At 35.9% G+C, this 18,057-nt stretch overlaps 1 protein-coding gene across 2 annotated transcripts in view; it reads left to right on the forward strand.

Moving 5' to 3' along the window:
• The first annotated feature begins 647 nt into the window (after positions 1–647).
• Positions 648–18,057, forward strand: part of LOC136036337 (THO complex subunit 2-like) — a 130,478-nt gene continuing 113,068 nt past the window's right edge. For both annotated transcript variants that reach the window (XR_010619708.1, XM_065718486.1), the window contains exons 1-3: positions 648–761; positions 5,793–5,934; positions 12,344–12,469. Coding sequence is in view for 1 of the 2 variants with exons in the window: in XM_065718486.1 (XP_065574558.1) it covers positions 703–761; positions 5,793–5,934; positions 12,344–12,469 (327 nt within the window). In the remaining variant the exon portion in view is untranslated. The remainder of the gene's footprint in view (positions 762–5,792; positions 5,935–12,343; positions 12,470–18,057) is intronic.

Here is an 18,057-nt window from a genome sequence, read left to right on the forward strand (position 1 = left end):
TGTAGTTTTTACTATCACAATTAAAGACATAATAATTGTATTTTTTTGTGGAGTGCACAATTTATTTTAATGTCGTGAAAAATGTTTAGTGATTGCCTTTGGTGATTTCCTGCGTTTTAAATTTGAATTTTTGTATTTAGTTCATAAAAAAATATTTCTTTTTTATCAACTCTTTAACTATTACTAAAGTATTATAAAGTTTCATTAATAACGCATGTTTATTGAATGTGACAGCTAGTTTCATTGTTGAAAAATATGAATTGTACTTGTCTCGAAAGTTTATTGGAGATTCCTAGTAATTGCGACCAAGTTACCATTGAGGTAATTTTTCAATTACCTTAGTTAACTGCAATATATGTAAAGGATAGTCAAAGAAGTGGAATGCAGGCTGCAAGACAAGGAAATACATATGGAGTAACATATACCAATAAGATTCTATTGAGTTTTTTTGCACTAGATATAGTAAGAGTAAATTAATTTTTAGTTAACTTTTAGTTTAAACTCAATTTGAACTTGTGACTTCCCTACTTTGTCGGAATTATTCACCAGTGTCGCACTGCTGCCGAGCATAACTGCGTCCGCCAGTGCCAAAATTTATTTCGGCACAGTTACAGGACCCTGGCAAGCTTAAAATCAACCCCGTTGAGCCTTGTTTGAAGAAATCAAATAAAATTGCTTATTTTTATACATTTTTGCTCTGAAATGCTTAGAAGGTTAAAAGAAACAGCCAAGAACCTGGAAAAAGATGACAAAGAGAAGATGTGAATTTATATCAAATTTTTTGATAATGTCTTAGATTTTACGAAGCACATTTCTGTCAGGTTATCAGCCTAGCATATCTCCAGGGTCATTCCTAGGATTGCTGGTACCCAGAACAAAATTAATTACAGCGTCCCTTTTTGATTCAGTCATAAACAGAAAAGCACCATGTTTGATGCCCCCAGCCATGATGCCTAGTGCAGCTTTTTCTGGTTGCCCTCACCCCTTTGAATAACTCTGCCTATCTCCTTACAGGATAAAGTAGGCTAGGCTAGTCTATATATATCCTTTGAGCCTGTTTTGTGGCTTATCCATTAAAATTGATTATCTTATTTTTTAAGTAAAGTAAGGACTATTGTATAGCCTACTAGGCTATTCTTCAACACTACAGATACTGGAGGCATGGACCAAGGGGACCTTGTCCCTGTGGGTCCATAATCAAAACTGGGGCATCCTCACCTGGGCCTATAAATACAGGTAGCTGAGGAAGTCAGGTCCCTCAAATGTACACTCAACAGTGTCCACAAGTCCCATGAGTTACAGACCTCCCAGCTATGGGTTAAATTCCAGAATTTCCCCCCTGGGAAGTCATGATTTTGATTGAATCCAGGATGAGTATTTTAGAGAAATTTTCCAGGAATTGTTGAATAATGAACTTGAAAGTCTAAAATTTGACAATGTGGAAGGGATTGGAATAATTTTTGAAAACAGTTTATGAATTTGCTGATGGTGAAGTTGATTATGAAGTTTTTGGAACTGGAACTGATGGTGTCTTAAGGAAAAAAGTTAGGTCTACAGCTAGGAATATTTGTGGGAAAAGCTTTATGTTTGATAATGAGAAGAAGGGGCTTGTAAAAGAATTATCTTGGTGATAGGTGAAAATTGCCAAAAATCTGGAAGAAGCAGCAAGATTGCATAATAGTAAAATTTAGTACTTGCATGTTCATAAATTGAAAGGGAATAGTCAATCCAGACTTGTCCCAGTTAAAGACAGGAACAGGGCCTGCAGGAAAAGATATAGAGGAAAATAGAAAAGTTTGGCTCTAGGTGCAGATAGTAAAGTAAATGAGTTTCTTAAATATGTTGGCTCTGAAGTTAGAAATAAGCTACTGAAGATTATGAGTAGGCTATGATTTTTGAAAAAGGGAAGTACCTAATGATTTTAGAAAAACTATAACTAAACCATTTGTTCTGGGTACATGGCTGACTGACTGTATTTCAAACAGTTGGCTGTACAAAATATATGGTTCAAACCCCATTTTCTAGGGCTATAATGAAAGAAAGGTTGAGATAGCTAGGACACTTGAGTATGAAGATTGAGAGATTGCCAAACACTGTCCTTTATTGCCCAACCATCAAGGGCTAAACAGAAAGTAGGTTGTCCTTGTCTGGGGTGAAAGGACATCATAAAGAAAGATTTAAAGAAACTTGGAACTTCCTGGGAGGGTGTAAAAAGGGAGGCTTTAGATAGATTGGGAGGGAGAAGGAGTGTGCATAGCTGTGTTGGCCTCAGGCAGCTTGGTACTGTGGTGAGTTGTTAGTAGTAATAGTGTTCTGGATGTTATGAAGTAAGAATTGTTTTCTTAACATATTTCCAGGTAATGTTTATATTAATAGACTATTCAGGTAGCTAAGGAATAAACTTACTCCATAGTCAAAATTACATTCAGAATCCAAATCTAACATGCATTTGCATTTAAAATGGATGTTATTCCAACCCCTATATATACCAATCCAGGATTTATATTTGCACATTAGGGGATAGGGGTAAAGTTCAGACTTATCAGAATTGCATCCTGAATCTAAATTTAATTGTCATAATGAGGAAATTGTTTTGAATATTTTATCTAACTTAAATGTAATAAATCAGTGCTTGTGGATTATATACAAAAAGTAGATAATTTTTGGTGATTTTCAAGGGTTCAAAAAGGGCTTAAATTTTAATTTGTGAGAGAAGTGATTTATTATATTTATAAATAGCAAAAAAATGCATTGAGTGGTATATTTACCATTCTGACTATACAGTTAGGTTTGTTTCTTAGCTAACTGAATAGTCTAAAACAAGGAAACAATCAAAAATGGAGTTTTAAGGCCAAACAAGAATACTGAATAAACAAGCAAAGTGAAGATTTTAAGAGGACAGGACAACTTCCTCTCTTCTTCAGCACAAGACAAAATAATGTATTCAAGGAAAATGCCAAAGAAAAAACTAACAAAACAAATGTGGAAAGTCAATGTAAAAAAAACAAAAACAATGACAAAACCAAAACCAAAATTCAATAAAAGCCAAAAATTATAAGAATGAAAATCAAATACCTAACAACCATAAAGCAAGTCATTTGCCAATATCTGCCACTTGCACAAAATCCTAAAAACATACAAACTGTCAATAATGGATACTAGTAAACAACTGTGAAATAAAAGAAAACATTCATTCACTGAAAATAAAACAAACCAGCAACTAAACAAGTTGGAGAACTATGTCATCTGATTTCTGATTTTAATAATTGCCTTCCTTACAGACACCCTTTGAGACCATGGGGGTTATTGATTTGTTTGTTGTTTCTTGTTTGGCCTTAGAAATGCCATTTTTGATCCTTTCCTTCTTTTATATTATGGTAGCCCAATGTGGTTAAAGAAATTATCCAACTGAATATTCCATTAGCATAAACAAATCCCATATTTCCTTCTCAATAGCCCATAATCTAGACCTGTACAATTGCAAATCCTTAGCTTGTACTTCCACCTAGCTCCATTTAAGCTTAATACTTAGTAGTTTATAAAATACTAGATTGCCCTTAGGGCTCTTGCTGATCTAAAAAAGTGGTTGAGAAAGGTAAAAAAAAAACTATCCTGAATATAAAAAAAAGTAAAGGATATAGCATTAGACTTTACAGTCCCTACCTGTGGTGCTGATCTCTGTTTCTTGGCCCTTCAGCCAGGAAGTGCAATGGGGGGTTAGGGGCCAACCATCCTGTGCTTTTGCACACCCTTCCTGTTTAGCTTCCCCAGATTTCTCCAGGTTCCCATTTAGAGCTGGGTCAACTCTGGCTAAGCTTACAGAGAGTCATGCCAATGACCCCATCCCAAACTGAACAATTGGGTACACTAGGATTCGAACCCGCATCCTCTCAGACAAAGGATCCCAAATCCAGCACACCAGTCCATTTGGCCAGGAATTGAAAATGGAATAGTTGTGGGAAAAGTCAAGTCATGGCCAATTGTAGAAAAAGCCAAGACAGATTGTCCAATTATATCCTTAATATATCCAGAGGCTTAATGATTCCCTGAAAGGACATTTGAAGTTTACCTCCATTCAAACCTTCCCCCAAAGGATACTAATATTTAGTTACCTTTTACATTAATTGTGTTAATGCCTAGAAGTGAAACCTTGATGGATATAGGCTACTGCTGTAATAAGGAACAAGAAAAGTGTTTTTAGCCTCATCCAAATTTACTTAGTAAATATTTTTTATACATGGGGTAAAATCCTTGGGTTAAGGTTAAGAATAGCATCTCTCTAGAAGAAGACATGCTAGGACATAAAGCAAGACATGTTTAGACTACTAATTTTATAGCTTTTTTAATGTTGTCTTGAACAAAGTGCTTTGTCTTTGTTCTTACTTTGCTTGATGGAGTAAAAGAAAACAGTTTCATTGCCGGGGTTTGTATCTGCAGCATCTTCATCAACTGCACTGACCATCTTACTTCAACAGACCCTGGCAAAGTGGTTGGTCTTTTTGCATATGGAGCAGGTTTTCCCCTTTGCAGGACAGATGTGTGAGGGGGAGTATGCTCCGCCACAGAATTAGCATGCTTTACTCTTGGAGCTGCTTGCTTCTGTTTGTTTGTTTCTACCACTGTTCCTGTTTCGGTAGCGGGATATAGCATCAATCTCTTGTTTGATGGGGGCTGACCTTGTTCTGTTGAATGTCTTGAGTTGAGCCTGGGTTGCTTCGTGGCTTCTGCACATAAAGGTTGCTTTTTCCAGTGGGAATGATAATGATATATTCCAGTGGGTTACTTTTGGGAATGATATAAGCTAGTATTTAGGATGTTCAAAGTAATTTACAGAATTTTATAGTACTTACTTGTTGAGGGTGGAGTCACTAAATATTTACCGCATTTAATGCTGCCCTGAGAGCACTTTGAATTCTGACTTTGTCTAGTTTGGCTAAATCTAATCTACCTAGTTAAATTTGGTTTCAAAAATAACTTTTAATATTTACTTTTAGCATACACCTATGTAGTTTTTAACAATGTTACACCAGATTTTCCAGAAACATTGTAAAATATGAGTAGATCTAATGGCCAGCATAATAGTAGATTTTTCATCCTGTTCTGCTTCTGAAATAGGCCTAATTAATAGGTTTCTATTTTGTTAACATGTTTTTACCTAGGCTGTAGGATAGGTTATTAATTAACAGATTTTCCCATGTATCCAAATTCTTTTTTTGTTAAGGTCTGGTCATTTAAACTAACATGTCAAATTGTATAACATCTCATGACAAACACTCAACATGTCTTGCATGCATAGTTTATGAGCAAGGCCTAACTTAAAGGTGTCTCAGGTATAGGCATCCATACAGAATTGATGTTCAAATTTCCATGCATTTCTTCGGCCTAAATTGTTGCAAGATCAGGTCCCCAGACTCTTCTTATCAGAGAGCCCTTCCCCTCTTACAACCAGAGCTCACGCAATGGGAGGTAGTGCTAATATTAGTTGATTTTGTAAGTTTCACTTTAATTGTGAAAATCTTTTTAAAAAATTTGAATATTAAAAAGTTTTTTGAAACAACTGTATGGAGGAAGGAGTTCTAGAAGCAAAGAAGTAATTTCTAAGTCCTAATATCCTGATTTCTTATGCAATGTTGTCATATGCTTTCTCAAAATTTATATGGACTAAAATTTAGACTTGGTCTTAGGGGAGAAATTCACAACCACTTCCTGCAGGGCATTGTGCAAGTACCATTCAGTTCAGCTCTTTAGATTAAATTGGATTTGCCATAACTAATGGCAATTTTTTTCTTTAGTTTAAATGTCTTGGAGGAGCAGACCAAAGAAACAGATGAAACAGAGAGTAAAACAGCAGAAATAATCAGCTCATTAATTATGGTTGCACTACAAGGCACAACTAAAATAGATGCCATAATTGCATCAATTTTTGAGCTAAAGGTGAGTGAATTATTTTACAGCTAGTTGGTAAAGCAACTAAATTGAATTAGCACTGCTTGACAGCCAAATTCCTTTTAGTCCCCAGAACCCCATTTATTTTTCCAAAATGTAAGTCAAAACCATCAGAATAAAATGATGTTTGGGAAAACACAGTTTATCGATAAACTTTTCTAAATATGTTTATGGCACTGGGGAGATCTCAAAATGACTTCTTATTGCTTAAATCAAGTCTTCTTTTCAAAGTCTAATCAAAGGCAACATTATAGTGTTGCCTATAGTAAAGGCCATTGGCTCCAATATTGTATAACTGGTTGTTTTTTGTTTTTGTTTTTCAGAGGTGCTTCATATAGAAGGGTTGGCTGTAGTGAAAAGTGATCAGAGGGAAACTAGCTGGTGACCCCCCCCTGCCATCTTTTCCCTAAATACACTCAGCCAAAATTTTGAGGTATCCATTTTGTTGAAAACGGTTTAAGAGATCAGATAACCAAAATTCTAGGGTTGATAACCTCCCCTTAGAGCCCAGGGCATGCATTGAAAGTTATTCCTTGGGGCCATATAAGATTTGTATGGAAATGGTGGTTGTATATACTTCAGAGGTTTTTTTTTTATTGGAAATGGAAAGTTCTAATGCTCTCTTTGAGAGTGAACATTGATAGGAGGGCAACTAATTATGTACTAGAGCATATAAAGCTTCTTATGGAATGAGTGTTCATATTAACTTTGGAGGGGCTCATTTGGTTGAAACTTAAAAGTTTTAGTTCCACTTTTAAGAGTCAAAAGTGATCAGAGGGCAACTAGACCCCCCCCCCCCACACACACATCCTCTTTTCCACAAATAATCTAATAAAATTTTGAGGCTGCTATTTTCTTCAAAATAGTTCAAAGATCAGAGAACAAAAACTTCAGTGTCAACACAACCCCCTAGAACCAGGGGCAAGTGTTGTAAATTGTGCCCTGGGGACATATGAGGTTCTAATGGAAAGGGTGGTTGTATAAACTTTGGAGGGGGCTCTTTCATTGAAAATTGAAAGTTCTAGTTCCCTTTCTAAGAATCAAACAGGACCAGAGGGCAAATAGCCCCCCCCTGCCTCACCCTCTTTTCCCCAAATACATCTAACCAAAATCTTGATATAGCCTTTTTGTTCAAAATAGTCCAAAAATCACATAACAGTAACTTTGGAGACAATACAACCCCCTATAGCCCAGGAGCAAGTGTTGTAAGCTGTGCCCTGGGGACATATAAGATTTTTATGGAAGGGGTGGTCATACAATCCTTGGAGGGTGCTCATTTGACTAGAAGTAGAAAGTTCAAGTTCCATTTTAAGAGAGAAAAATAACAGGAGTGTAACTATCCCCCCCCCCCTTCACACCCTTTTTCTCTAAATGAATGTAATCAAACCTTCAGATAGCCATTTTGTTCATAACAGTCCATGTATCATAGTACAATACCTCTGGGGTTGACACAGCCCTGCAAAGCCTGGGGTCAAGGGCTGTAAGTTATTCCTCAGGGGCATATAAGGTTTTATGGAAAGGAAGCATTGTATAAACTTTGGAGGAGGCTCTTGCCATTGGATTTGAAACTTTTAGTTCCCCTTATTTAGAGTCAAAAGTGATTGACAGGCAAATAGTTCCCCCCCCCCATGCCCTCTTGTCCCCAAATGCATCTGATGTAAATTTTGAAATAGTCATTTTGTTCGAAATAGTTCAAAGATCATATAACAATGTCTTCAGATCAACACAATCCTCAGAGACCAGGGCAAGAGTTATAAGTTATGCCTCAGAGCCATAGTAGGTTTCTGTGGAAGTGGTGGTCATACACATCATGGGCCAGCTTATTTGATTGGAAACAGAAAGTTCTAGTTTTCTTCCAAGAAAACTGTGAAAGTGATTAGACTGTCAAAGTGAAACTGTCAAAAGTGATTAGAGGGCAACAACCCCCACCCACACACACCCTTTTTTCCCAAATGTATTGTATCCAAATTTTGAGTTAGTCATTTTGTTCAAAATAGCCCAAATGTCAAAAACAATGGGTCTGGGTTTGACCCCCCCTCCAGTCCTTGGAAAAAGGGCTGTAAATTATGCTGGCTAACCATCATTAACATATAAAGATTTTATGGAATGTATGGTTTTATAAACTTTGGAGATTGCTTATTTGATTGGAAATCAAAATTTTCTTTTGCCCTTTTTAAGAGTCAAAAGTGATTAGAAGGTAACGAGCCCCCCCCCCTCCCGTACGTGCGCTCCCTCCTCCCTGTTCGTACGCTTTTAAAAAATTTGTTCATATGGATAAAAATCTTAAATAGCTGTTTTGTTCAAAATATTCCAAAATTCAAGGGTTGAAAAGTGGCAAGGGTTGTAACTTATGCAAGTTTCCCATTGTTAACATATAAGGTTTTTGTGGAAGGGACGGCTGTATTAACCGTGGAGGAGGGCTCATTTGATTGGAAATTGATACTTCTGATTCTTATATTAGGAGTCAAAAGACACCCAGTCAATTTAGGCCCAAATCTGATGTAAATTAAAGCTGGGATTTGAGAAAGACTGACAAAATAGAAATGTTTGCAGTCAGCAATGGCCATGCCAGCAGCACGCCACTGCTGCTATTTTTTGCCTCAGCCGCCACTGAACTTCCCTTATCAGCATGGCGCCGGGGTCTAGCTGTATAATAGAAATCTCAAAACAAGATATAAGGCAGTGCCATTCAGCCAGGGGAGCTGGTGCTCCTCCCCGCCCGCTTCATTATGGGAGCCCATGGTGCCAGCAGCCTGTTTTTGTATTGCACCATTCAATTTTAACCGAGTTCAAATAGCATAGATTATCACATATCTTGATTTTACCTTGAACTTGGGATAATTTAAAATATTCTGGCCAATTAGCGTGTTTGGTATCAAAAGAGCAATGTGGATACAATGTGTTATTTGTTTATTGTTTTGTCTTCTTTTACTGCACTTTGTATAGAAGGATTTGTTGTAGAAACCTCAAAAGGAGCACATTCGATTGGAAACTGAAAGTTCTAGTGCTCTTTTTAACAGTCAAAGGTGATTGGAGGGGAGATGTCAACCCCCACAGCCCTCAAAGGCAAGGGCTCTAAGTTAGGCATAGTGTGTTATTGAGAAAAGGTGGGCATGTTTGATCTTTACTTTCCATTTAGACCAAGGGCATTAAGGTGAGCCTTTCAGAGAATATTGAAGGTAGTGTTGAACTAGATCAAAACATACTATGCACGTACAGGTTGTCTGAAGGGCGTAAGTTAGGAATGACTGAGTGTATTAATTTGGAACTTTCAGGAAATGATCAATTGATCAAATAGACAGTATTTGCTTGCCACTATGACTACTACTACCATTACTAGTGGTAGCACTAATGCATCTGTACCGAGTGCCTTCAAGGCTGAGGATACTTAAATGAACATCTGAGGAAACATTGAGGGGAAAGTTGAACTAAATCAAAATATAGTATGTGCATAAAAATTGTTGATACAGACGTATCAGCAGTGCTACTATTTCTATTGCAACTACTTGAAAGGCTAAGAGCATTAAGACAAAAATTTCATGAAGTATATGAATATACAGGTTTTCAAAAGGAAATGTCAGCAATGTCATAGTAATGGCTAATTGCATTAAATTGAAACTTTTAGAACTTGATGAGAGGGATGCTCAACTTACCAAAAGGCACTGTGTTGATACTGCTGCTGCTATTAGTACTAGTCTTAATACTACTAGTACTCATAATACTATTATTGTGACTACTAATACAACTGCACCTAAGGATACGAAGTTGAACTTATCAGGAAATTTTGGGAGGGGAAGGTGAATTGAATCACAACGCGCAGTCTGTATGCATGCTGTCTAAAGGGCGTATCAGCAATATCTTAAGAGTTGTTTGGTGTGTGAAGTTGAAACTTACAGGAAAAAGAAACTTCCGGAGGAAAATCAGTTGACCAAAAGGTAATATGTCTATCCTACTACTAATACTGCTACCACTGCTGTATTTACTACTATTACCGCTCAAACTACAACTTCTATTGCGACTACTTGTAAGGCTAAGATCATGAAGATGATAATTTTTAAATATACAGGTTTTCATTGAATTGAATTTTCTAAAATAAAAAAAGAAATATATATGTGTTTAACAAGTTCTACTTTGTTTTTCCTACAACAGCAACAAAAACAGCAACAAACATTTCAACTTAGTCACCCCCATAAGGCTCTATGGCCAGAAAAAAACAGGGGAGAAACAAAACAAAAATTAAACAAATACATCCGTTAAATATTTTTAAATAATACACTCACGTCACCAACCTAAACAATACAAAAAAGTAAAATCCAAACTAGGCAGGGGAGTAGTACCTACATAAATAAACAGCAGAGCCAATCCAGAGACATCAACTCCGTGGAAAACAGGGTAAAACTTAATTATTAGTAAGAAATTCTCTAACATTCTTTTTGATGATGCCAAACGAGTGGCAGCTCCGTACAGGACTAGGTATCGGAGTTGTAAACAATGATTTTGATTTAAGAAAACCAAGGGTCATAATATTAGATTTTTGGGAGTTCACTTTCATTTTTGACTGGGCTGCGTCACTTACAACGCCTTCGGGAATTTATATTGTACTGCTATTAATATTTCTTCTGCACCTTTCGAGCAATGATATGTCATCGACAAACTTCCATCGATCGGCTGATTCGTTAGTAAGATTGTTGATCAATACCAAAAATAGTAAAGGACCTAAAAGTGTACCCTGCAGAACTCTGCAAGAAATAGGGAGTGGATCAGAATAAACATTTTTATACTTAACAACTTGACTTCTATCGGACAGAAAAGATGCAATAACGTTGTCTAGAAATTGAGGTAGTTTAAATTCATTCAGCAATTTTTCAACTAAAACATTATGATTAACAATATCAAAAGCCATTTGGAGGTCAATTGAAGGGAGATTGAGCCAGGTGTATGGCTCGTCAAGTAGTAAATACACAGTATCGAGGAGACTGACCAGGTAATATGTCATTGATAAACCTTTCATGTTTCGGAATTGTTATTCATCTACAAACTCAAGGATCGTGTCTTTAAGCCAATCTGCTGCGAAGCTCTCAAACAGTTTAGAGAATATCATTATTGAGGTATTCCGTCGGACTCCATAGAAATCCAAAGTAACCCCTTTCTTCTGTATGGGTGTAATGTGTCATTTTTTCCAACACTTAGGGAATTAACCACTTCTAGTCATTGCGTTAAAAATATTTGGTGGAGGTTTGTATGCAGTTTGTCAAAAGGGTGCTTTCTCAAGACCAGAACTAGTTCGTATTTTACTGAAATCAAAATAAATCTTAAATTTTTTGACTTTTTAAACTCTAATCAACAAAAAATAATTAAAACTTTAAGGGTTGAATATTAGCATACGCATATTACACTGTCAATCCCCATTCAATTTTTTTTCAGTAAGGTGCAAGTCATTTTCTAGTCTTGAGGAGCCATGGGGGCTTGCAGCTCTATAAATATAAATAACTTGCCCTTAAAGAGTGATCCAAAGTTTACCCATACTTGAGCATAGGTTCCCATAAGGCGGCAAGGGGGATGCCTGCCCCCCTCCCCCTCCTAGCTGAATGACACTGCCTTATATTTTTATATTTTTGTTTTGAGATTTCTATTATACAGTATTGGAAGTACCGATTAAACCAAGTAACCCTCCTTCCCCTAAATCCAGCCTATGGGCACCCATGTACTGGAGTCCATACTTAAGGGAAGTTGCACCCGAACAGCAGAATCTGATTAATTATACCAAAGTCAGGTAAAATTTCGAAAGAAAATTTGCGCCAACTTGTGTCTATGTTACATTTGTTATTCAACGGAAAAAAAGACACAATGAAAACACTTGCGTTAAAAATATTGCAATTATAGGTTTTAGTCTTTGCCTATATTTTATTCTTGAACATTCAATTAGCAGTGGGGACAAGTAGCGATGACGAGACACCCTCTTTCTAAAGAGGTCTTAAATTTTCTATAATATGTGTAATTTTTCTTGTGGAACATGTTTCCATTATACTGTTTTATTAAGTTGAGTAACTCTCACGTTAACAGGTTTGTAGTACTTTTATACATTGCATATTTTATGTTCTCTGTTTTGGTGGTAAGGGAAAGGCTGGAGGCTCCACTATAATAAGTTTATGTGTTGTAAAAAGATTGCTTCTGTGTATTACTGATTCAACTTGTCGTGGTTGTGGGTAATACTACCTAATACAGCACTGACAGATCCTTTGGGAAAATTTGACCTGCATTTTAGCTTATCTAGATCTGTCTCTCATATGAGAATCCGTGATATTACGCATGTAGTAATCAGGCAATGTCATAAATATTACAGATTTTCTTTTCTTTTTCTATATATGATCCTAAATTATTTATATTTATTTTGTAGAAAAAGGATCCTGATATTGTGTCGTCATTTACTGATGCATTAAGTATTGTTGATGGCAATTTCGGTATTTCTAATTGCCTTGGCTCAAAAGAAAAGTTTTTTCAGCTGGTCAAAGAGTTTGAAAAGGTAATGTAATTCAGCGTTATTTGTTTTAAGATTATTTTGTGTTTCTTTATTTGGGCTGCCACTCCTAGTAGTTTTAGCCTTTTTTCTTGCAAGTGACTTCTCCGCTATGATTACTTGTGCAGATGTGTTTTTTTTTCTCTTCCTACTTTCTTTTTGTCTTCACAAAGTCTGGTCTTCAATTTCTTAGTCTTGACATATGATATCTAGCTGAAAACTTGTATAGTTAATATAGTTAATTCTTGAAGTCGCTCAAAGACAGAAATCTATAGAAATCTTTCATCAGAACTTTCTGACAAACTGAAAATCATCACAACAGCCCCTTACTTTGCTATTTGAAATTTTGTTCTGTCTATCGATATAGAGAATACAGTGAAGTCAACACTGGTCGAACTCGCTCATTACTTTTGACTCTTTTCCATTTATCTGTCACGTCTCACAAGCGTATCATACAAGTCTAGCAAGTACTATAGTACTGAGAGATCCAACAGAGACTCTGAATTTTCACCTAGTTTGGATCCCTTGCCTTGTCTATAATGTTTTTTTTTTCATAGAAGTAAAGACTCCCTAAGCCTTTGCTATGTGACTGGGGGCATCTATTTATGCTACCACCTGGAGTTCAGTAGAGCCAAGGTACTTACATTCATAGATGCCTTCTATTGGCAAGGCTACCTGACAAGGAGCGTATGCTGATGGTATTTTGTTGTTCTCGGATAATTTAATGTCAATGCAGAATACAATTAATATATTACGCTCACATCTACGAGGGATAGGATTAGAGATTGAACCATCTAAACATAGTTCCTAGTGGCGAATAGTAAAAGTGATATCCAGCATCATTCAATTAGGGTGGGATCCCTTAATATTATTAATAAAGATTCCATTAATTACCCTGGATTGTCTTTTGGTCCGTCAATTAAAGCTACGCCAGAGTTGGTGCTATCATCTGTGTTGGGAAAACTTGGGAAAACATTGTCTGCTAGTCAGGGTGAAAGGTCGATTTGATAAACAAACACTTGCTATAATTTATAATTCAATGTTTGCACCTCATGTATTTTTTTTGTTCCATTTCTGAAGGTTTTGAGTAAAAGTGATAAAAAGCGTATCCAAGTTTACTTTTTCCGGTTTTGTAAATATTTTCTTGGAATTCCATTATGGTTCAAAAATAGTTATGTTATACAAAAATTCGGAATATTTGATATTACTGTTAAAATGGATCAGCAATACGACCGATTTCTTAGACAGTCTAGAGAAAATATAATAAATTTTCCCCTTAATTGTCTCATTTAATGGAAAAACAGTTTTGTCGTTATTTCTGTAATAAAATAGATATTTATGCGCTATGTTTATGGGTGCTATTTTATGAGTTATGTTATTATTTATAGGTCATGTTTTGTGAGTGGTTTTTTGAGTTATGTGCAAAAAAAAAAAAAAAAAAAAAAAAAAACAGCTATGATATACTGATTTTCATTAGAAGTGTAATTTTTATATTTTTTAGTTTTCTTTTCATACTCCTCTGTGTACATCTTTTGTATGTAAAGAGGGCATAAATAAATTGTGATTATTAATATTGGCTGAGACATCATCGATCATGCCTTTTAGATTTTGTGCGGTTGATATATGTCGACCTGCGTCGTCTCTTAATCCGTTTAATCTTTTTTTTTGTTTTAAGTTTGAATTATTGTGTGACTAGATTTCTGCTCGTTAATTTCATATTGCTCTTTATTTTTCTTAGAGAGTTTTCTTTGGAATTTTTTTAATCCTGTTTTTTTTTTGGTACTAGTCGACATTGTTTTATTATGTGTTAACTGTGGTAATACTGGTACAAGTGTTTTTTCTTTTCAGTTTTCCTTTTTAGTAATTCTAGCTCCACATTTTTGGCTGCCTAAGGCAGGAAAATATTTTGTGTTAGACAAAAGTTAGGACTGGGAAAGCATTTAATTTATTTTTCCTGGAATTGATTGCCTCAAATTGGTAACGTTTGTGGTAGCATTTCATTTCGTATTCATTTCAAATTTGGAAGACCCATCTTGATTTGAGAATTAATTCTTTTGATTTTATTTTGAAAAAGTTTTGAGTATATTTATCTCTATCAACTGCTATCTTTATCTACGTCATTTAGTGGCCAGCTTTAAACCTGCTATTATGCAAAAAGTCACTGGATACTCAGCTTCATCTTTGTCGGCAATCCCGACGCGTTCAGAAAATTCCTCCTTTAGCACTTTTTTCAGATGCCTTTGGCGGTATTGTTCTCTTTGGGTTCCATCCAAATAATTGTATGTCTTTACACTTATCTATTTTGCTTAATTTGCTCTTTCCCACTTTTATCTAACCAACGCATGACCTAAAGAAAGGATTGACGGTGTGTCGTTTCATCAGGACACTTGAAATATTTTTTTCTCATTATTGTTGGTACGATCCGCCTTGGTTAACTTTCGCTGTAAAGTATACCTGTACATGCTATTCATAGAACGAATCTGGTAGTATACGCCATCTGCTGCATACACGTCATAAGCTTACTTGATTCGATAAAGAACGATCCTTCTCCTTCAGTCATCGTTTCTTCCAAAACACACCTAATTCTCAAGTTGGTCTCAAATGTCTTAATTCGGAAATTCTTGTGACTTCCGTGATCTCTATTGCACGTTAATATGCAGAAGAAGCTTTGAATATCGAAATAAATAATTCATTGTTGCGGTGAAGTGCACGTCAGCTGAGATCATGGATAAGGCTGCTGACACATGCGCGTCATGCGTCGCTCAGTTTGAAATTTGGAAATTTGTGTGTCCTTTTTAAATGCCGAAAGCGATCGGGGGGTCCTCTACGATAAATCTATACCAAAAACGTGAAAAAGAATTCAAATAAAATTCTAGAAATAAATGCTAAAAGGCATTCTACACCACATATAATGTGTATATTCTGGAACAAAAATCTCCTAATAAAATACCTATTTCTACCTGTAACACTGTCTATTTGTTCATGTACCTGTAAATATAATTAATCTGAGTCACTACTATCTCCATCAGTCGGTTCTATGGGTGTATATACTACAATGATATACAATGAGTGGCTAGTATTCTACTATTAAAACTTTCCCAACCTAAACAAGACATAGGAGCTTCTTTACTCATCATAAGTTCTTATCCCTGCCTGTTTTCCCCATCCTTCCTGCCTGAGCAAATGAATTTTATATCACCTAATCTCATGTTTCCTACCCCTGGAATATAAGTTTCTGAACCTCCTAATAAGTCCAGCTCGGAGAGTCTGAATTGATCAGTCAAACCGTGGATACGGTAGTCTTTTTTTTTTTTTTTCTTTTTTATTGTTGCAGCATTCCAAGTTGCAATTTTTATATTCTTTGAATCATTTGAATGATTATTTATTTATAGATAAATCAAACGGTAAGCAATAATGCTTGTCGCTATAGATACAAAACAAGGAATAAGCTAACTAGCAACACTTATAAATGTTATAAGAAAAAAAAAGCAACTCTTATCCAAAACTTATAACTCATAAACTCAAACAAAAACTCATAAGCAAAAGATAAACTTCTAATTAATAAGTAAACATCAAAAACTCCCAAATAGAAAGGTGTCTCCACTGAAGAACATTCAAATGTCTGCACATTTCCAGCTTCCGCGAATTCCACGGGTAGACTATTCCAAGCTGAAACGACCCTACTGGAAAATGAACATTGCCCTATTTTCTTATTTGATTTTGGAGGGTACAGTTTGTAATGGTCTTGGCAGGTTGTGTGATAGTGATTGTTTTTGCAAAATAAGTCAAAATCTAGGTCGTCTATACCTTTAATAATACGGAACACTTTGAGAAGGTCACCACGACACCGTCTGAAATGTAATGACGGAATACCAAGCCTAGAGAGTTGCTCTTTCTAGGGAAGATGTTGACGGTAAGGAATCATCCTTGACGCCCTCTTTTGTACTTTTCTACGCAAAGCTCATCCATTACATTTAAAGGAAAGCAGACGGAAGTGTTATGCTCGAGAAGTGGGCGAACAAGAAACTTGTAAAGCAAAAGGAAATTTCGAAGATTGAATTTTCTGAAAGTTATCTTCAAAGACGATGGCAGTTCGCAATTTCTCACGATTGCCGAAACATGCTTGTCAAATTTTAGTTGGGTTTCGAAATGGATACCAAGGTCTCGCACCATTTCTTCAGAAGAGACATTTGTACCAGACAAAAGATACGTGTACATCCAGGTCCTCTTGCATAAGTTGTAAGTCTGTTAGATCTTTTATGAAGAAATGACTTTCTCATCGTCGGCAAACAACTTTAAAAATGGATGATGGATAGAAGAGGGCAAGTCATTAACTAATGAGCTAAATAAAACAGGTCTTAGGCAACTTCCTTGGGGCACCCACTTATTACTTCAATCGGAGATGATATCGCCTCCCCAATATCTACCTGTTGAGTACGCTTGTTTTGAATAATCAGCTATGAATGAAATTGTTCTTGGTCCTAGTTTGTATATAACACATTTATGAAGAAGTAAGGGTATTGATACCTTATCAAAAGCCTTTGAAAAGTCAATATAAACACAATCAAATGGTATACCTAGATCTGCAAAGCCCTGAAAGTCAACAATTTCCTCAAGAACTTCGGTATTAAAAGATTTTCGTTCTTCGAAAACCCTGTTGAGGAGGACTCCAAAGACTATTGTCATCGAAGTACTTCTGAATTCGGTCTACAATCAATTTTTCCATCACTCAACAAAAAATAGGTGTGATTGAAATTGGCCGATAATTTGCAAAAATCTTATTTGGAACGCTTTTAATGAAGGGGTTTTACTAATGCTTTCTCCAGCCAGAGGGACATGCAAAAGATAAATTAAATATGAAAGTAAGTGGCTCGGCAATTCCTGCAAATGTTTTTTTAATCATTTCATTAGCGAATCCGTCTATATCATTTGATTTTGATGTGTCTAATTTTTCAAGAATATGAAACACTTCAACTACTGAAAAATCTGAACCATTAAATGGTGAAGCAGTTTCAGATGATTCTGTCGGTATTTGAAAACGTGAGGGTATTGGTTTTGGCTTAACAAAAACAGAAGCAAAAGTTCTAATAAAAAAGTAGGCCTTTTTAAAATCATTATCAATTGTTAACTGTGTAGTTGAACGTTGATAAAGAGGCTGCCAGGTTTGGTTTATTACTATTTACACACCTCCAAAGTATATTTGGTGATGTAGTACTAGATTGTATAATACTCTTCCAAGCTCTTCACGATTGGCTCTAAAAAGCTGAGTAACCCTATTTCCTGCTCTTGTGTACGCGGACCATTTATCATTATTTTGCATTTGGCTTTGTGATTGTTGTGGCTTATTTTTGCTGTTACGCGATTCAATATAAGACCGCCAAAGATTGTTTTTTTTTTACGAATTGGAGTACTTGACGTGGAAGCTTAGGTTCTCTTCTGTGGTCAGAACATTTACTCAGCAATGGAACAAATTTCTTTCTACACCACTTTAAAACTTCTTTCAGAAATTCAAAAGCTGAATCTGGAGATACCTGGCTAGCTTTTAGCTCATGCATGACATCAAGAGACAAAATAAAATTCTTCATAGACTCATA

Source organism: Artemia franciscana, chromosome 15 (genome assembly GCF_032884065.1).
Source record: "Artemia franciscana chromosome 15, ASM3288406v1, whole genome shotgun sequence".
NCBI lineage: Eukaryota > Metazoa > Arthropoda > Branchiopoda > Anostraca > Artemiidae > Artemia > Artemia franciscana.